The sequence below is a fragment of the Leptonychotes weddellii genome, chromosome 9 (assembly GCF_054177405.1).
Source record: "Leptonychotes weddellii isolate Sample4059 chromosome 9, ASM5417740v2, whole genome shotgun sequence".
NCBI classification, from domain to species: Eukaryota; Metazoa; Chordata; class Mammalia; order Carnivora; family Phocidae; genus Leptonychotes; species Leptonychotes weddellii.
Genome location: NC_138377.1, coordinates 18,974,289 through 18,996,177, shown reverse-complemented (window position 1 = coordinate 18,996,177; position 21,889 = coordinate 18,974,289). Strand labels below are relative to the sequence as shown.

The 21,889-nt window shown below is 38.5% G+C and overlaps 1 protein-coding gene across 4 annotated transcripts in view; it reads left to right on the top strand.

Annotated features, from left to right (window-relative positions):
• TSHR (thyroid stimulating hormone receptor) overlaps window positions 1-21,889 on the top strand; it is a 154,163-nt gene that overhangs the window by 111,062 nt on the left and 21,212 nt on the right. For all 4 annotated transcript variants that reach the window (XM_081830108.1, XM_081830107.1, XM_006733353.3 and 1 more), the window contains exons 7-9: window positions 1,358-1,435; window positions 4,514-4,582; window positions 14,142-14,219. In XM_081830108.1, the coding sequence (XP_081686234.1) occupies window positions 1,358-1,435; window positions 4,514-4,582; window positions 14,142-14,219 (225 nt within the window). The remainder of the gene's footprint in view (window positions 1-1,357; window positions 1,436-4,513; window positions 4,583-14,141; window positions 14,220-21,889) is intronic.

The window sequence follows — 21,889 nt, the reverse complement described above, 5'->3', positions numbered from 1 at the left end:
ATCAGAAGGGAAGACTTAGAGAGAGTGACCATTACAAACTCATTGGAGAAGTTTTACTATTAAAAAAGTGCAGAAAATGTCTCAGTAGTTGGAGGATACTGGGTCGGGAGAAAAGGTTTCTTTTTCTTGTTTGTTGTTGTTTGATGGGACAAATTATGGCATGTTTGTTTGCTGATGGGATTGATCAAGTAGAAGGAAAATTTGATGATAATGGTGATACTTTATTTTCCACGTAATTTTTAATAGCTTTTCAAACACATACATTATCATGTTTGTTACTCTTGACCACCTTAGAAGGCATAAAAGTTAACATTTTTTTTCCATTCTATAAATAAAGAAAAAGAGGAATAGAAAACCTAAGTGATTTTGTCTGAGCAGAGTCCCAAGGAGCAGGAACGAGTGGTGTTCAAACTACTTCCTATGGCTTCTGATTGGTGGCCATGTGCCCTTTTCCAAAACCTGTGACACGGTCAAGTGTCTTACCTAGTTGTATAGAAGTAAACCGACTCAGGCAGCATTACAGGGTGAGTTTGCACCACAGAGTCAGCAAAATGTGGAGTGATCGGATCTGAACTCTCGGGATTTTGCCAGAAAAAAAAAATTGACCATGCTTCTTTGCTGCTGAAGAGCTCAGTTCAAAATGTAGGCAGTTTTCTAGTAACTAGACTGGCACAGAAAGTTCTCCAGGAGCATCTGCCTGGCAGTGGTTTGCAAGTAGAGGACATTTCAGTAATACTCATAAGAAGAAAGCCACTGATCTCATTCTACCAGCTCTTTTTGGAGGTTCCAAACACTTAGAAAACTCTAGTTGCTATGGACCAAGTATTTGTCACAGATTTACAGACGTCTCTAAGGCCCACCTGCTCCCCTTGCAAATCAGGATTTAGTCAGGGACTTCAGCCCACACCCAACGCTCACTGGCTTACGCACATTTGAGAGGCTGTGAGTGCCCCTATGACAGCTCTCCACCTCACCAAACCTCTGAGCCACCAGCAGCTATGAAGGGTCAACAAAACTTAAAAATAAACTTAAAAATAAACTAAATTGCATCAGGTTTTTTTTTTTTAAGATTCTTATTTATTTATTTATTTATTTATTTAAGAGAGAGAGAACGAGTGGTGGGGAGGGGCAGAGGGAGAGAGAGAAGCAGACTCCCGCTGAGCAGGGAGCCTGATGCAGGGCTCGATCCCAGGACCCTGAGATCATGACCCGAGCCAAAGGCAGCTGCTTAACCAACTGAGCCACCCAGGCGCCCTGGGTTAGGTAATTTATTTGAGTGCAGAGGTGGAGCAAGAAGAGCCCAACTCCAGAAGGAAATCATTTATTTTCACCAAGCGTTTTTGTCCCTCTCTTGCAGGGAAATCACAGACAACCCTTACATGACTTCCATCCCTGCCAACGCTTTCCAGGGGCTGTGCAATGAAACCCTGACACTGTGAGTACTGCCCCTTGCACTCCTGCCAACAATCGGAATGTTATTTGGACCACTGTCATATTTTCACAGCCCCTCCAAGAAACATCCTACAGGACGTGCTCTCTGGCCTACTAAAGGTTTCAGAGAGTTAAATAGGAGGACTGCCTTATGGTATGGTACTCTAATCGATGACAAAATGGTTTAAGTAACAAGATAAGTATTCCCTTATAGAAATGGTCAGCACACTTGATCTAGAGAAGACCATTAGGTCTTACAGACCACATGGCCTTTGTGGCAACTGCTTACTTCTGCCATTGTAGGTAAAGGGCAGCCATATGCAATACATAAACTAGGGAGCCTGTTTTTCCAATCAAATTTAATTTACAAAAACAAGTAGTGGACCAGATTTGACCTGCAGACCTTGTAATATACTGTATTCTAGTACCCCCATTGTATAGAAGAAGAACCTGGGGTTAGAGCAGTGACTTTTCCAAGGTCACTGAATTAGAAAATGGTGCAACTAAGAGCTTCTCATGCTCTTTGCACTCACAAGCAACTCAGTCATCACAACTATTATGAAGTTCCTACAAAGCCATATTGAACAGAAAACAGTTGCTCTACATCATTATTTTTCAGAGTTCGAATGGGTTCTGCTCTTTAGATGTTCAAAAGGAGATGTTTATCAGAGAAGTTCATAAAATGTTCTAATAAAGAAGTCTAGTAGAGGTATAAAAGATAAGTTAATTCTCCAAACCAGTAGAGAACTCCCCTCTCTCATCAAATTAGCCACAAACTAGAGTTGTCCAAAGGATCCCTTCTCTCTAGCTTCAGTACCACTGCCCAAGCTCAGGCTTTATGGCTTTTTTTGCCTGGATTGTCACCCAGATCCCTTTCTCTGTTCACACTACAGTCCAGAGTTTCTTTATCAGATACAAACTTGATTGGATTATTCCCCAGTAAAATTGACCCAAGCATCCCCACAACTCTTGCAAGGAGCTGCTTCCAAGCCAGTCTAAGTCTATCAATCTAGGTCCTATGAAACTGCCTCAACCTCTGAGTCTCTATCCACAGTGGAGCATTTCGGTTCATCCCTCTCCTTGAAACATGGGGAGAGGTCTTTTTGAAAAGACGAGAGACTCTTCTTGGCCACCATTCCATTTGACGACACCGCAAAAACCTGGAGTCTTAGCCTGCTCAGTCTCAAACCTCAAAGCCATTTGCCTCCTCTGTAAAGGTTTCCATTGTGCCATTTAACCACCCATTGCATGTAAACTCCTCTCCCAGTTTCTTTACTTTCACCTTCTGGCATTTTTTTCTAAGGACCCCATGTCCCCAGGAGCCCTCTCAAGTGAAAGCAGCTCCCTGTCCCACTGAGCACAGGGCACAGTAGGTATTTAATAAACATCTAAATGAGGGAATCCTATGCTTCCTGAAATCGAGAGTTGGGGATGGCATTATCTTTTCAGATGATTAGTTTTACATTCCTGCAAAAGTCCTTGCTTCGAAGCTCGTGCTCAAAAAACTGCATGAGAGGGTATGTGTCCAACAATGAATTTGTACCCGTATTCCTGGCAGGATAGTGTTTCAATCAAAGTTTGCAATCCTTTTTTTTTCTTCTTCACTATTTTTTTCTTCCTCCATTATTTTCCCTTTCTAAGGCCTATTTGTCTATTAAGAGTTTTGCTTAATCTCTGAAATGTAATTCCAACAAAGAATATTTTCACTGTCTAGGACTCTTAACAAAGTTTGGGAAAACAGAAATCCCAAATGTATAATTCTCACACATACATAAAAGAACTCTGGTTCAGAAAAATTAACTTATCTCTCAGAGCTTTCTTCACCCCTGTGCACTGCAGTCCTCACCCAGGACACAGCAGTAGCTGAAATTAAATTCATTGTGTCATTATTTAAAACAAAATAAAAAATAACAACAAACAAAGGTTACTCTCAGTTTTCCACAAAACAGAGAATAAATCCAAGTTTTGGGGATATTCTTTTCAACATGGTCATCTTATAAGTGTCCCACACTGATAAATATATAGCTATTTGATTAGGTATTATTATCATATTCTTACAGATAAGAAAACTGAGGACAATAGAGGTTGAGAAATTCTCAGGATCCACATACTATGAAGTGACAGAGACAGGTCTAATTCCAAATTTAGAATCTCTTGTATACTTCCTAATGTGTCACCAGAGTTGACAGGTGGTGGACTACAGTCATTTTCAGAGTTCCCCTACAATTGCCCCTAGCTGTACTTGACTGTGATATGGCTGCCTTCTCTTATAGCACGCCAGTAGCCCCCATGCATCCTCATGGAGACCAGAGCTCCCACGACCAGGGCTCCTTCTCCTTTGGGTGGGTGGGAAGAATCACTTCTGAGGTCAGAAATCCTGATTCCCAACAGGTCCGCAGCAATGTGGCTTTCTTTGGCAAGTCACCTCCACCTCTCAGGAGCTTGACTAGGAAACAGAGGAGATGACACTAGCCCCAGGAATCACTGCATGAATTAATTAGTTGCAGAAACATAGAAACAATTTAAAACATCAAAATTTCCATAAAAGGGCATGGTCTATCTATTTTCTTAGATTTGTCTTTGAAGTTCAACTTAATTCAGCCCACAACCATTAAGCATTTAATCTATGATAGCCCTGAGGATAAAAATTTGGATAAAATACAAGTGTGACATAATATTTTAAACAGAAAAATATAAAACCTATGCATTCAGATGAGCAATGTCTTTAAATATGTTCATCTTAAGAAACTGAAGTTATTCCTCCATTATTGACATTGGGTTAACTATTACCTGAAACCCTTCTTTTTTCAATATAGGTAGAATATTTTTTTAAAAATTCTTAATGGTGGCAAATCTTTCCTTCTCAAAATGAATGGCTTCTGAGAAACAGCTTGAAATTACTAGGAGCTGTATGGAAAAAGGGGATTCAAACTGGGAAATATTCTATGTTCCAAGCAAGACGTATCATAAAGTTCTCTTGTGGGACCTGAGAACCTTCATGCACATTTCTGACACTGCAGAAATGAAGCCCAACCATCACCTCTTATGGGTCACTGATTTCTCCTCCCTCTCTTGATTGTAGGAAACTATACAACAATGGCTTTACTTCAATTCAAGGACATGCTTTCAATGGGACAAAGCTGGATGCTGTGTAAGTCAAGGGTAGCCTTAGAAACCACTGTCTTCCTCCACACTCCCACCCCCAACCAATGAGGGAACATCCAATGGGTCAGAATTCTGTTAGAGATAGGTTTACCAGAGCATTCCTCAACCCCAGAATGAGTATGCCCAAAACGTGGGGATGATATTAAGGAACTTGGCAAGAGCCAACTTTAGCGAACACTTACAATGGCCCCAATTCTAAATCCCAAAGCTTTTATCCTTGATAAAATGGAGAACCATGGTGTCACCTTCAGTTTCCTTGTAGGAGTATGTGTGTGTATGTAAATGTTCATGAAGTACACTGTATATGTACATGAAGTAAAGCATGTCTTTAATTAAATCCAAAGCTGTTCAGAAAGTAAGGTTTTTCTTTTTAGTTTTTCTGACATGTTTTCAGAAAGATTTAGTTTATATTTGATTCACTCAGAAATAGCTGAAAAGTCATATCCAACTTTTGCCAGCCCCCATTAATAAATAATGCCTAGAATAGAATGTTGGCAAAAAGATAGTCACTTACATGAGGTCCTGTCTTTGTTGTACTTTCCTGTCAGATCTTTGTGGCCCCCAGTATCTACACCAGGGCATACTTTGTGTCTAAGAGCTTGTGGACTGGTTCAGCCATACTAATTTGTGTTTTAACCTAATATCTAATAAGTGAAAAAATAGCTTTAGTAGAGTCTGCTTCCCACACTGTGGTGGACTAGTTAATTTGTAGGGCCTTCCTACTATAAAACAACTAGATCATCCATTTAAAAAAAATTACATTTTATGTCATACCTCCAAGAGAGGGAAATAAACTAACAAACCAGGAGCTGAAACTAAAGTGGTGGGTGCTTCCAGAAGGTTGAGTTTGCTAAAGGCAGCTGCCAACATCAGTGATGCCAGAAGACAAGGCTTTAGTGCAGTGAGAAGACAGGGAAGTGATATAAACCTGAGACTCCTGGATTAAGCCAGGGAAACCGGACGACAGCTGGAGTGGGATGACCATATTAGTACCTTCTGATTCCTGGCAGAAATAAATGCAAAACTCTGCAGAGGGAAAAATACCAATGCAGGCCCCCAGCTTTTTTAAAGATCTAGATCAATCAAATATGAGCTCACAGTCAAAAATCACACATAGGAGAAGAAAAAACCACCAATGGTAAGAGTCCGCTAGACCAACAAACAACAGATTTTTGTGTTTGTTTTATAACACATCACTGAATATTTTTTAACAGTTATATTTTTTTCATTCCATAATTTCTATTTGCTTTTTCAAAAAATTTGCTTGCTCATTTTTGACAGTCTTATTGCTAACTCACTTTTGTGATTCCATCTTTTTTTTTTTCCGCTTTAAACATTTCATACATAGTTATTTTATATTCCAGAAGTGGTCATCACAAAATCTGAAGGCCTATGGTTCTGGATCTGTTGTGTTGTACAGTGCTTCTCAAAATTTATTGAACATATAAGCCCATCTGGGATCTTATTAAAATACAGAATCTGATTAAGTAGATCTGAAGTGGCCCCAGGAGTCTGCATTTCTAACAGGCTCCCAGGCAATGATGCTGCTGCTGATCCATGGACCACACTAAAGCTGGGTGAGGTGAATGACCTGCACAACCATATGCAGGGGACTTGGATGCAAACAAACAAAACACATGTAGATGAAGTGGTCTTGTTCTGATTTGGGAATGAGGTGGTGGGTTCTGGTATGATTCCATTTTTAAAGAATAAATGCTAATAAGTTTTGAAATCATTAGACCTTGGCATGGCTTTCCGAGTTCTGTTTGAAATGCAGTCTCATTCTTTGCCAGGCTTTTGGGTTTCCTCATAGTCTTTATCAAATAGAGATTAAAGTACCTTTCTCTAAATTGTCTCATTCAGATTATTAGTCATTTTTTTAAATGCATAATTATAGGGGAAGTCTGAAAAGACTCAACAGAGTGATGACATGAATACTTATACATCAGTTTTATTTAACTTTATCATACAAATCTCACATAATCCTTCATCCATTTTTCCACATTTTTATTGAACACCTACAATGAGCCAGGTACCGTGCTATTCACTGGTGATACAAAGATGAACAGAAGCAATGTGCTCCCTGCCTACACTGAGCTTGCCTTCTAGTGGTGTCAGCTTGAGGGCAGCAATATTAAGGGTCAAAGTACATTAGAGAGAAATGAACCAAATCCAAAATATGCATTTAAGATTGAAAATAACTACACACTAAATATCCAATAACACTGGCCTCCTTATTTGGAGATACAAGCATGATTTCCCCTAGATTTATCATGTTTTTTTTTTAAATTACTAATATTCAACTTTAATATTACATGCATCTAACCAAATATTTTCCTCTTTGATTCAACTATTCCTATAAAGCCATGGACTTAAGGGCAATAATCTTCCCAAGTCAAATTTTCTGTGAAGAAAGTAGAGAATTGAGACTTCTTAAAATAATTAAGACAATTTGCATATACTGCATTGGAGGGTCTCACCCTCAATCACTCTCAGTTATCATTTTTTAAGGACAGCGATATGGGGTATATAATTCAGCCTTTGAGGTCTACACAGCATATTTCTCAGTACTGACTGAAAATTGAAATCACCTGGAGAGATTTGAAAGCACTGATGCCTAGGTTTTACCACCAGACATTCTGGTATAATTGGTTTAGGTGTAGCAAGGGCATGGGGATTAAAAAGTCTCCCTCGGTGCAGCCAGTGTAAAGCAAAAGTCAAAACCAACCACTCCCTACAACCTACAACCCAGCAATTGCACTACTAGAGATTTATCCAAAGGATACAAAAATAGTGATTCAAAGGGGCACTTGCACCCCAATGTTTATAGCAGCAATGTCCACCATAGCCAAAATAGGAAAGAGCCCAGATGTTCAACAGATGAATTGATAAAGAAGATATGGTATATATACATACACACACACACACACACACACAATGGAATATGACTCAGTCATCAAAAAGAATGAAATCTTGCCATTTGCAATGACATGGATGGAGCTAGAGGGTATTATGCTAAATGAAATAAGTCAGAGAAAGACAAATACCGTATGATTTCACTCATATGTGGAATTTAAGAAACAAAACAGATGACCATAGGGGAAGGGAAAAATAAACTAAGATGAAAATTGAGAGGGAGGCAAACCATAAGAGACCCTGAACTCTAGAAAATAAGCTGGAGGTTGCTGGAGGAGAGGTGGGTGGGGGAAAGTGATAATTGGGTGATGGACATTAATGAGGGCACTTGATGTAATGAGCACTGGGTGTGATATGCAATTGATAAGTCACTAAATTCTACCTCTGAAACTAATAAAAACAAAACACAAACAAAATAAAAAGTCAAGAACCACTACTGTGAAGTATCAGTCAGCAAGAAGTTAGCAAGAAGACTCTTGTCCAATAGTCACATTTTGCATATGAAGGGAATGAAGCCCAAAGTGAACACAGGGCTTTTTTTTTTTTTCCCCTTAACATGACTTTTAAAATTTGATAGAACTAGCTAGTGGCCAAGCCAAAGCCAGGACGGGATCCCCTTGTTCAAGACTCTTCGCTATGCTCTGCTGGGATTCATCATTGCTGACTTAGCAGCCACCAAGGCTTGGACATCCAATTCCTCTGGCTACTGCTGGTTATTACTTAACCCATGAGAATGGGCTAGGAACACTAAGCTAAGAACACTTCTGTACTTATGTAAGAAGATTCTCTCTACCTTCCCACCATCTTTCTCCTCTGACCATATCATGGGCTCTGTGAGAGGCTTGGCAGATGACAGAGAATTATTCCACTGGAGACAATGGATTTTAATTCACCGGTTCCCTGAATCACAGCCTTTTGTAGTCACTGTAACCATCCCTCTAAACACAGAAAAGAAATTAGTGCACCATAGTCTCCATACTTTCTTGACCTTTTTATGTAAAACATTAAAGTTTTTGGAAGGATTTAACAAAACGGGAAATATTTAAGTGAGAATCATTTGTTTCTTGACTTTTAGAAGTCTAGATCGAAGATCAGCAGGCATTTTTGGAAAGGGCCAGATGAATATTTTGGGCCTTGTGGGCCATATGATCTCAGTGGCAGCTACTCAGCTCTGCCATTATAATGTGACAGCAGCCAGACAATGGGTAAACAAATAAGTGTGACTGTGTTCCAATAAAACTTTATTTACAAAAACAGGTGGCAGGCAAGATTTGACCAGGTGATCATAGTTTGTGGACCTCTGTTCTCAATGGGGGTATTCAGTGAGGATGACCATTGTGTGATGAAATATGTAGTCTATTTCTCCCAATTCCTGGTAAAGGTCAAAGGCAAGTATGGGATAAAGATAAGTATCTGGACAAAAATATTTTAGGGTTTGAAAGTTCAGATCCAATCATAATAGAAAACAAGGATCTTGTTTTTCCAATTAGTATTTTGAATCCAAACTTGAAACTCTGTTCTAAAGCAATGTTCTGTCATTCTGCCCTAAGTTTCTGATTCCTGGTTGATGGAAACTTATTTTTTCTTAGAGTTAAGCACTTCAGTAAAAAGTATGTAAATCCAAGGTAAAATCAAATGATGATGGTGCTAAGGATGTTTGAGACTACAGGAAGATCAGGGTTGAGTAGCAGATGGAGAAAACAGAGGTCACGTTTCCACAGTAATAATGAAATAGTATTCACTTCGTGATTTTAACATAGGGCTAATGTCTCTGGTCTCAATGCTAATTGTGATCTTAAACTAATGTAACACATCAATATCCTATAATGATTCTGTTTGTGTACAAAGATTACACATAGCATGTTAGCAACTTGGTAAATTCTCTAGAAGTATGTTCAAATATCTTTAGGTTCTAATTTAAACAATGTGTTATCCTCCAAAAGAGCAATGATTCCCCATCATCCACCCCCTGTCAATTTACTGAAATTAGCAGAGGTAACCTCATTTAGACATTTTTTTAGTGTAACTGAAGCCAAGTTGGACAAATTCCACATTGAGAACAAGCACTGATGCCTCAGCAGCAGTTGGGTAATTAGTTAAAAGTTCATGAATATTATGGCAGATGTGTAAAAGCACATGGTCCTGTGATTTCATATGGAACCAAGCACACTGTCATCACTCAGATGTGAAATTAATAATAATACAAGCATCTCTTGCTCAGCAGAAGTTGAACTGCTCCCAGTCATAAGCGAAGTCACACATTCATTCCTTGGAACCTCTCTTCCATCTTCTCTTTCCCCACAATCTGGCATGGGGATATGTTGCTCATCTCAGAATGTTTGATTGCCTGTATTGTATTTTCTATTGTCAAACACTGGTAACTAGCTACTATCTGACAGTAAACATTTGGGCAGGAAAAAATACCATTTTGATCTGCTAAGAACATACCGAAACCCTAATTATTATGAACAGAGAAGTCAACACGATTCATGTGCTAATTAGCATCACACATTAGCTGATTAGAAGCAAAACACCACAGCTTGGAGCACTGGGACAAGATGACGATAGAGAAGATTATGGGATGAAGCAGGCTATTACTTCTCATGGAGTCTTTGAACGGCTTATCGAATATGCTCCAAGGCTGACTTTTACCTCTGTTGAAACCTTGAGCATTTTCTCACCTGTTACTGTTTACAGACAGGTCTCCTGATTTCTGCTACCAAAAGGATTTCCATGGAGCAATGAGGGCTAGGCAGGGGTTCCCTTTAATTCTTCCAAATAACCAATGCTATGAGGGCGAAACATGGTTCCTTACAGAAGTGTTCCCATGAGTCTCACAACGTAAACAGGTGCCAGCCCAGGTTTACCCCAAAGGGACTAGGGAAATGCAGGCTGAAATTCCATCTTGGAGCTGAAATATATCCCAAAACTCCCCAGAGAGCAAAGCTCAGCAGCGATCACAACTTTCCTTGCCATAATGTCCTTCTCCTCCCTCTGACATCAGTCACTTCCTCACCTAAACATAATACAGAGGGCGCCCCTAGCTAGGAGTTAGTTACCCAGCAACTGGACTTGCATTTATTCATCTAGCAAGTTTTTACTGAATGGCTGCAATTTACCAAGAATAAGTCCAATGAAGGATGTGAGCTACAATATTGTATCTACCATACTAAGTTCATCCATTGGATATTCTTTCCCAACTCAGTTCTGACCATCCTCATTTTTCGACCACATTGTTCTTCCTTAACTGTGAGATATACAGCACGAACAGCGTAAAGGCATTGAACACACACGTACCAGTGTCTATATTATTTTTAAAGGAAATGCTATTTCTTTCTCATACGCCCTTCACAGTATTTGTATTTAGAAATCCTGGCTTTCTAGAAGTCTTTCCTTTCAACTCTGACTCCAAGACTTTATACTGTATATTAAGTTCATTTATGTCTGCCATGTCCTTGCAAAAGATAGTTTAAATGATCACATACCCCACCCCTATAAAATAAGGATTGTCTGGAGTAGCTTACCCATAGATCCTACCAAGATTTGTGATTTATTTACCCAAGCTGGTTTATAGAATGTGGATTCTAGGGGAATCAGCCTAAGTCAGGGTGGGGGAATCAGCCTAAGTTAGGTTGAAGAAATCAGTCTAAGTAGACTGACATTTCCAGGTAACATTATATGATAAATGGGGATGACAGAAGCACTTTTTTCTTGGATATTAAGGATTTTATGGATATATGGCCCCATCCCATCCTCTTAGCTTCAAATGGAAAGTAGGATCAGCAATCTGAACCCAAGGTAAACAGCTTCATGGAATTATCACAATCTGTGATAATAAGCAAGCCCTCCAAACTGCTACACATGGAGTGATAGTTTTATTTTTGAGCACCTAATTATCTCTAAGAGATAAAGTACTCAACAACCCTGCTGGTTTTAGAGAACACAGCCTCGCCCAAGATCCAGTTCATCTCCGTTCAAGCTGGCTGCGCCCTCTCTCCATCCTCCTTCTTCCCCCTGGACTCTGGCTGGCTTTCTCAGTTTTAAATCTTCTGCAGCGTTTCTGGTAAACTGCAATGCTTATCAACCATTCTCCTTATCCTTGGGGGCGTATTGAATATCAGATGAAAACACTACAGAATTGGACAAGCAATTATTTAGTTTTACAATAATTTCTAATGATTAGAGCAAGCCGATTTTCACTTGCAGCAGTCTGAGATGAAGAGGAAAAAGTGAGATGAGCTCACCGATCCTCACTTGATTTTCAGCAGTCTGGGAACAGAATGTGATCTGCAAGTTGCATGGTCCAAAGAATACAAAAAGAGATGCAAGCTAGTGCCACACTTATGCTTAGCTTAGTTGTCTTTTTACAAAAGCATGCTGTTCAAGATCTTCTCTCCTGTTGTTTCTCCAAGGTGGTTTTTGCCCGCTCTAGCTATCCCTGACCAAAGGAATTCCATGGACACTGTGGGTTGAGGGACAGTCAAACAGTGACCAAAGAAGCCTGTGATTGACAGCCTTACATGATCGTCATTCAACCCGAAGGCACAAATGAGCTCCTGTAGCATCTTAGTTGGGTCTTTGTATATATATGGGATTAATGGAATCCCACCATTTCAGATTTACCAATTTCCTAGAAGCTTAATGTCCAGTCACTGCCTGAAAAAGCCACGTCTGGGCCATACCCTGTGGCATTTATAATCAGCTGCCTTGTCACTGCCATCAAGAAAGTCAACGGGCCACCACATCGTATGTTGAGTCTTCTCTTCTTTCATTATTACTTTTTCCTTAAAGCGATCGCATGTGTCACCCACCTCACTATTTTGGAAGAGAAGTACACTGATTTTTTTATTCACTCATTTACACATTCATTCTCTGTAATCTTATCTGTGTAACCTGCCCCCCCAAAATAGGATTGTCAGAGAAAATATAGGCCATCCCATTACATTTGAATTTCAGATAAACAACAGATAACTCTTTAGTACAAGAATGTTTCAAAATTACATGGGGAATACTTATGCTAAAAATTATTCATTGTTTTTCTGGGCATCTTGTATTTTTATTGCTAAATCAGGCAACCCTGCCCTGAAGAAAAGATCTGAGTCTCTGACAGTCTTCATTACAGATACTGCATTTTACAAATTGAAGAATTGCGGTGACCCTGGATCAAACAGCTCTCTTGGTGCCATTTTCCCAAACAGCATTTGCTAGCTTCATGTTTCTGTGTCACATTTTGGTAATTCTCACAACATTGCAAACTCTTTCACTATTATTACATTTAAATTCCTGCAATCTCATGATAAAACTTGAATGGATGAGGAGTGGTTTCTTATGGGTGAGCAGTGGTTTCTTGAGATGGACTCTATACCTGGAGAAGATGCTGTGAAGATTGTTGAAATGACAACAAAGGGTTTAGAATATGATATAAATTTAGTTGATAAACCAGAGGCGAGGTTTGAGAGGACTGACCCCAACTTTGAAAGTTCTGTGGGTAAAATGGTATCAAACAGCATCACATGCTACAGAGAAATCGTTCTTGAAAAGAAGAGTCAATCAGTGTATCAAACTTCACTGCTGTCTTATTTTAAGAAATTGCCATATCCACCCTGACCTTCAGCAGCCACCACCCTGATCAGTCAGCAGCTGTCAACACTGAGGCAAGATCCTCCACCAGCAAAGAGATTATGATTTGCTGTAAGCTCAGATGATGGTTAGCACTTTTTAGCGATAAAGTGTTTTTAAATTAAGGTATGTACATTGGTTTTTTAGACATATTGCTATTGTATGCTTAAAAGACTGCAATATATAGTGTAAACATAACTTTTCTATGCACTGGGAAACCAAAAAATTTATTTGACTCACTTAATTGTGGCGGTCTGGAACCAAACTTGCATATCTCTGAGGTATGCCTGCAAATAGGGAACTACGCGACTTTTATAAAATCTAGATATGCAAACTGTATCATAAACGTGCTCACTTCCAAAGACATCTGCTATAATTAATATGTATAAACCTTGCACAACTATAACCTAGAATGTTTTGAGTGCTTAAGCCAGAAGAAGGTAAGGTGTTTTAGAGATTCTTAAAAACCAGTTAATAGGAGCGCCTGGGTGGTTCAGTGGGTTAGACCTCTGACTCTTTTTTTTTTAAAGATTTTATTTATTTATTTGACAGAGAGAGAGACAGTGAGAGAGGGAACACAAGCAGGGGGAGTGGGAGGGGGAGAAGCAGGCTTCCCACCTAGCAGGGAGCCCGATGCGGGGCTTGATCCCAGGACCCTGGGATCATGACCTGAGCTGAAGGCAGATGCTCAACCATCTGAGCCACCCAGGTGCCCCAAGCCTCTGACTCTTGATTTCAGCTCAGATCATGATCTCATGGTCATGGAATTGAGACCCGCATCAGGCTTCATGCTTGGTGGGGAGTCTGCTTGAGATTCTCTCTCTCCCCTCCCTCCCCCTTTGCCCCGTCCCTGCTTGCCCTCTCTCTCTCTCTCTCTCTAAAATAAATAAATAAATCTTTAAAAAAAAAGCAGTTAATAGCTAGGGAGATCATGCTCACATTTAATTTTGGTATTTATATTAATTTGCCTAATCTCACCTGATTCATTCTCTCTCTCCCTCTCTCTCTAGTTACCTGAACAAGAATAAATACTTGACAGCTATTGACAAAGATGCATTTGGAGGAGTGTACAGTGGACCAACCTTGCTGTGAGTAAGACATACAAAAGAACATCAGTCTTTGTTTTATTTTATTTGGAATGAAGGGGGTCACTAAGAGGAGCAGCTGATGTTCATGGGTAGGGAATGTTGATGTCTTGGCTAAAGACTTGGCTAAAGACTTAGCTCCTCCTATATAGGCTACTGCTTGGAAGAAAGTCCTTGTTCTTTGAGACTCAGAAGGTCTCCCACTCCACCATGCCATCCTGGTGCTTCATCAGGAAATCACCTTGGTGTGGACATTCATGGAGGCCCTCTTGTGGGAAAAAAACAGACATTTTTGAGCAGCTGCCATTTGCAGAATTCTGAGACACGAGATCTACAAATAGGTGGAAGGCATTCTATGCAGGGAAAAATGTGTGTGAATGTGCATTGCACAATGCCTGGCATGAAAAAGGAAGAGTATAAATAGTTTGATTCTTATCTGGTAAAACTTACCATCACTGGAAAAGATGGGACATAATTATTTTTTAAAACAGCATGAAAAGATATCTACTTGTGCATTTCTCTGATTTGCATCCCCACAGCTAATAGGTAATCAAGTTCTGTCAATTCTGTCTCTCTCAAGTATCTTTATTAGTGCCATCTTTCCCATCCCCCGGTTTTACCTTTGTTTAGAATCTCACCATTGAGCATCTATCTGGTCAAGTCTTTGCCAAAGCAAAACACAGCACCCCAGGAGAAATACAAGATAATCCATTAGAGGCAAGAAAAAATATTAGAGATTCTATTTATACTTAAGTTTTTAAAAATAAGAACAAATTAAGTTTTGCTACTATTTTATACACAGATGACTGAGGTCCCTCAGGTGTCAGATAGGGAATGGAGGCATCCCCAGGGAACAGGGGGTGATCTACAGTTCAAAGACTTAACATCTGCAACTTTCACTTTTAACAATTGTACCTCCCTTTCAGATTGAATGCACCTAGTTAAGTGAATTCCTGGTCTTATTTTCTTAACAGATAGACTGCATGTGAGAGGGCAGAGTGACCCTGAAAACCTACTGTATCACATGGGGATTCTTTGTTAACTCATGGCAAAACTCTTACAAGCATTATGCTTTTTTCTTTCCACAAAAACAGAAGTGAAAAAAATGTGTTGACCTTTTCTGTGATTTTTTTTTAACCTCAAAGATACTTTTAAAGACAACTTTAACTGCTCCTTCAAGATAAAGGTGATATTTCACTAATGAATGTTGTTTTTCTGAAGAAATTTGTGCTTTGGAAAGGGCCTTTAAAAACAGGTATTTAAAAACATTTCCATCTTATGTGATTTTCCTGATAAGAATGGTGAATGTCACTCATGAAAATTATGTTTTGTTAAAACCAGAAAGTGAATTTTGCCCTGTTGAAAAATATTTCAAATTAATAACTGAAGTGAGTTTAAAATCCATGTTTATAAAATATGAAAATGAAACACCTTTAAGTTAGTGTACAAAGACAACTGATTGACATCTGAGAATATGAATTTCAATAAAAACATGTATTTAAGTCCTGAATTGGATTAACAGATGAGAATCTTAACTTAGTAAGTACAGCCAAGTCTGCCTTATTCCATGTGGAACCATCTGTCTTTGTGAGGTAACTTTTTCATTGACAGCCATTTAAACCAAAGCCAAAATAAACTAAACCAGAAGCAGACCTCTGGAATAGCTATATCAGAAAGGGTTAAACAGCAATTTTCGAAATTAGTGAAGTATATTTAATTACACTGCTTTCACTTTAGTGAAATTTTTTAAAAATATTGTTTATTTTTATCTTATCCTTTTAAAATGTATGCTTAGTGTTTTTATAATGTATATAACATGTATTACAGTAATATGTGTGTAAAGCTCATAAATGTATGCATGTTAAAGGCACATACTCAAACATTTTTTACTTGTGAATATGTGACATTGGAAGAATTTAAAGACCAATGATGAAGACCACAACCATTCAAATTGGGGATCTGCTACAAGGTGAATGGCTGGCCCCAGATTTTACAAAAAATTACAGCTTCCTTTATGAGAAAATCTTCCCATGAGAGCAAAGTTGCTCCAACTAAACAGTGTGCTTCATGAAGTCGTTGGCTTGCCTTATACTGTAAGCTTCTTACTTTTGTCAAGGACTCATAAGAATAAGTTAGCCAATGGGCACCATGCTTTGAGTAGCACTAGTCTAGATGACAAGAGCCCCCAAATTTCCCTTTGCCTTCTATGTTGGTCCCTCTCAATTTCATCCTCCCCAAACCTCTGTGTGTTAAAATACATAGAATCTTAACATGCAATGCTGGTCTCCCATATACTTCAGGATAAAGACCTTGGTGTGGCATGCAAGGCTCTTTTATAATCTTCAGGTTTGTCTCTCACATCCTATACACCCCTCACCAATGATCCATCCATATTAGCTCCCCTAACGCTCCAACCTCCATATGTGGCCATGTTAAATTCTTGTTTTTCATACTGCTTGAAAAATCCTATCACAACCTTATCTGTCTGATGAGCACTTACTCTTACTACCACTTTGACATTCAAGCAAAAATCTCCTCTCTGAAGTCATTCTTGACCCTTCTTCTCCTTAGGTAAAGATAAACATTTCTTCTTCTATACTCCACTACCTCTATGTATGCATCTCAAAGCACCAGTAACATGTTTCTGTCTATCTCTCCAGGAGCTCCTATAGGGCAGGATTATGTCTGTTTTATTTCTACAGTTCTACTTCATCTTACAATGCCTGAAACACAGTGCTAGCTTCATAAATGTTCGCAAAATCAATACGGTATACAATAAATATTTGAATCACACTTCTGTAAATGCTATAGTGTTTAAATAGCAGTCACATGATGAGACACCTGTGACACTTCCAAGCAGTGATGTCTACAGATGTGAAAGTAACAAGAGAGATCGGGGCTAGAGATGTATTTGAGATGCTTTGGAATGTAGGTGGTAATGGGAGATGTGAATATGGAGGAAATCTTAACAAATGGATAGTATGGAGACTTGGGATAACCCTCTGCACCAAAGTAATTTTCCCTGGTCCTTCCTTAAACATTAAAATGGGAGTACTTTATGAAAAAAGAGCATAAATTAAAAAGCATAAATTCTCAATGACAAAGTGAGTGGAATAAGTCACAGAAGAGTAAGTGGTCTTGAAAAACCAAGAGAGTAAGTAGTGTCTTGAAAAACCAAGAGAGAACTGCATGCTAACTATGCTGATTCAAAAATCACTAAATCTAGGAAATATTTCATCAATTAAATCTTAAGTATTCTGCAGGTGGGGGTCTAGGCGACATTGAAGTTGGAAGTAAAAAAAAAAAAAAACAAACAAACTTCACCTGTTCCCCTAGGTTTCCTCTCCCACCCTGCACAGGTGAGCAACTACTTTTTATCGACCCCAGAAGAAAACCAGAGTTTACTTTCTGTTAAAATGTCATCACCACAGTTGAAGAATAATAGGCACATTAGAGGGTAGAAGTGAAGCACTGTCTGCAAACAGGATTATGTGAAAGTTTACATACTAAAATGCAAGACCAACAGGTTTCTTACCCACTCAACTCACACAATACTGTCATCAAAGTTAATACCTTCCAGATAGGAGATTACGGTTCTGAGGAGGCTGACAATCCCAAGGAAAGAAAAAACCTACAAAAATGCTCATTGATATTTCCCCAAAGACACTGAAGTGAAGCCCATCAGGCAACAAACCAACACACAGAGAGCTTTCCATAAGCCTCCCCCACAAACATGAACATGTATCCAAGGATCCCCAAATCTTAGGGGAAAGCTGTTGACATGAAAAACAGAGACTAGAACAGAAAAGGGAACTTTAAAGGAATAGAGATAAGGCAAGAAACAGAAAACTTTAATAAAAAATTATAACAAATACGCTCAGCGAGATAGTTTTTCATCCATAACTTAACTTCTTATATAGTAATATTCTGAAAACAAGAAGAAGCTTATGACTCCTAGAATAAAACATAGGGAGAACTTTCTTGACATAGGCCTTAGCGATGATTTTTTAGATATGACACCAGAAGCACAAGCAACAAAAGCAAAAATAATCTCGTGGGACTACATTAAGTCAAGAGGCTTCTACACAGCAAAAGAAACACTCAGCAAAATGAAAAGGCAACCTACAAAATAGAAAAAAATTTTGCAAATCATATGTCTAATAAGAGGTTAAAACCTCTTATATAAGGAACTCTTACAAATCAATAAAAATAAATAATCCAATTGAAAAATGGGTAAAGAACGTGAACAGGCATATTTCCAAAGCTGCAAGTAAAAGGCAATTTCCAGTTACAAGCTGAATAAGTTTTGGGGCCATAAAATGGCCAATAGGTACATTAAAAGGTGTTCAACTCACTAACCATTAGGAAAATGCAAATCAAAACCATGAGATGTCACCCCACACATGTTAGAATGGCTATTATCAAAGAGAGAAAAGAAAACAAGTGTTGACAAGGAAATGAAGAAAAGGAACACTTGCGTGCTATTGGTAGGAATATAAACTGCATAGCCATTATGAAGAATAGTACGGAAGTTCCTCAAAAAATTAAAATTAGAACTCTCATATGATCCAGCAATCCCATTTCTGGGTGTATATCCAAAGGAAATGAAATCACTACATTGAAGAGATATCTGCATTGCCATGTTCATTGCAGCATTATTACAAGAAGTAAAACATGGAATATATATATATATATATATAATATATATAATATATATATAATATATATATAACGGAACATGACTCAGTTGTGAGAAATCCTGCCATTTGAGACAACATAGACGAACCTTAAGTCCATCATGCTAAGTGAAATAAGTCAGACAGGGAACAACAAATACTATAGGATCTCACTTACATGAGGAATTTATAAAAGCCAAACTCATAGAAACAGAGAGTAGATTGGTTGCCAGGGGCAGAGGGTGGGGGAAATGGGGAAATGTTGGTCAAAGGGTACACAATTTCCAGTTATAAATTGAATAAGTTCTGGGAATCTAATGTACAGCATGGTGACTATACTTTAATAATACTGCATTGTATACTTAAAAGTTGCTAAGAGATCTTAAAAGTTCTCCCTACACATACTCACAAAAAGAAATGCTGGCTATGTGAGGTAATGGATGTGTTAACTAACCTTATTGTGTTAATCACTTCACAATATATACATATAGCAAATCATCACACTGTATACTTTAAACTTACACAATGCTATATGTCAATTATATCTCAATAAACCTGGGGGGAAAAGAAAGAGTCCTTGGAAATAAAAAAAATATGATAGGATCATAGGTAAATGCATATATAACTTTAGGATATATTTTTTAAGATTTTATTTATTTATTTGAGAGAGAGAGAGAGAAGACTCCCTGCTGAGCAGGTAGCTTGGGGCATGATCCCAGAACTCCGGGATCCTGACCCTAGCCGAAGGCAGACACCCAACCAACTGAGCCACTCAGGTGCCCCCAATTTTAGGATATTTTGACAGCCCATTCCCCCAAAGGGTTTTACCAGTCTGAGTTCCACCAACCAATTATTAAAGTGTCTGTTTCTTCACAAGCTTGCCAAAATGTACTGTGTATGCTCTAATGTCAAACATTCTTGTGGGTGATAGGTAAGAAATGGTATCTCCATATAGTTTTACTTTGCATTTCTCTAATTATGAGTGTGGTTGGACATCTTGCTATCTTTTTGTCTAGTTAAGTATATCTGTTCTTATTTTTCCTAATAGGTTTTATGCTTCCTTGCCCTAAAATTTTTATTGTTATTTATAGACCATAGTTATTATATTCTTTATATATGATATCATTTTTAAGTACCCTTTCCCATTTTGTTTTCTGTCAATTGATTTTGTTTATAGTGGGGGGAAAATATGATAGCCAACACACACACAAAATTAAGTTTTCAAAGATAGAGTGGCAAACATCTCCCAGAAAAGAGAGCACACAAAAGTAAGATATGGAATAGAGGAGAGAAAAGGTAAGAAAATTGTAAGTTCAAACTAGGTAGTCCAACACCCAAGTAACAAAAGTTTTAGAGGGGGAAATAAAAACAAAAAAAGGAAATTGTAGGAGATGTTTTCTCATAAATGAAGGAAATGAGTTTTCAGAATAAAAAGACCCACAAAGAATTCTCATGAATGAAAAAGAGCTCATGGAGGTACTTCATAAGTTATGAAAATGCTGTACTAAGGAGAATATCCTAGAACCTTCTAAGGAGAAAAATCATGTTACCTGTGAAGATCAAAGAATCAGAATGCCATCAGTCTTCTTAGCAGTAACATTGAAAGATAGAAAATGATAGTGAACATCCCTCAAATTCTGAGGGAAAGTGATTCCCAAACTGTCAAGAAAAAAAGGTAAAATAAAGACATTTTCAGACATGAAAAGTCTCAAAAACTTGATTTCCCATTCACCTTTTCTTGGAAAGAAAAGAAAGAGAAAAATGAAGAATTCAGAAACAGTGATCAACACAGGAAAGAAACAAATGGAATTCCCAGGATGAGCAGAGGTCCTGGGAATCTTGGGACTAAGAATTCTACCCCAGAGCTGAAGGAGAGCTCCAGGAGAAAGTTCTAGAAATAAAATAGATTGATAGGCTATGATAGTCATACAGGACTGACTGTATGAAAAACTGTTTTGGTAGATGTTTTAGAGAACTTTAGAGCATATGCAAGACTTAGCAAGAGATCCACTCAAACCAAGGTGTGTTAATAAAACAGAGAGAGATTTCATAAAGAAAGAAAGCTACACAAGAAAGGAAATGAAATCAAGATATACAGAGTTGTAATAAGCAAAATACTAAATATAGGTTTAACCAAATATGTCCTAAAACTATGTCGGGAGATTAGAGGGGGTGTCAGGAGAATATGTGCGTGGGGTAATGGAAGAGAGCTAAATCCTCATCTTCCATAGCAGGAAGTCAGTGGTGAATCAAAAACCAATAAATCAAGCAATATTTACAATTGTGGAAAGAAACACCCATTAAAAGTTAAAAGTAGTTGTTTCTGGGGCATCAGAAAGCAGACTGCAGGGAGAAATGGCACAAGGGCCTGCTGTTTGTATTACCAAGCTTCCAGTGTAATTTGCTTTTTAAAAATAGGTCCACGCATTATTTTAATGAAAATTAGAATTTAATTTAAAAAGAAAACCACAAAGCACAGGAAGCGAAGACGATGGAGATGGCAGCATTTGGAAAAGCCAGTAGCAGAAAGTATGGAGTGGACAAAGAGTTCAATCTCACTCTTCAAATTTCAAGTTGTCTTAAAATGCATGTATTAACTAACCATGGACGGCTTTATGACATCACCTTAATTCTTGTCTTGAACTTTTGTCAAAATCTTTGTTACTGTATCTCCCACAAACCTCCTCCCCATTAACTAGATTTTAAGATCCTACGGAAATTGGGGCACCTGGGTGGCTCAGTTGGTTAAGCGACTGCCTTCGGCTCAGGTCATGATCCTGGAGTCCCGGGATCGAGTCCCGCATCGGGCTCCCTGCTCGGCAGGGGGTCTGCTTCTCCCTCTGCCCTCTTCCCTCTCATGCTCTCTGTCTCTCATTGTCTCTCTCGCAAATAAATAAATCTTAAAAAAAAAAAAAAAAAAGAATTCTCTTTTAGGGCATCTGGGTGGCTCGGTTGGTTGGGCGACTGCCTTCGGCTCAGGTCATGATCCTGGAGTCC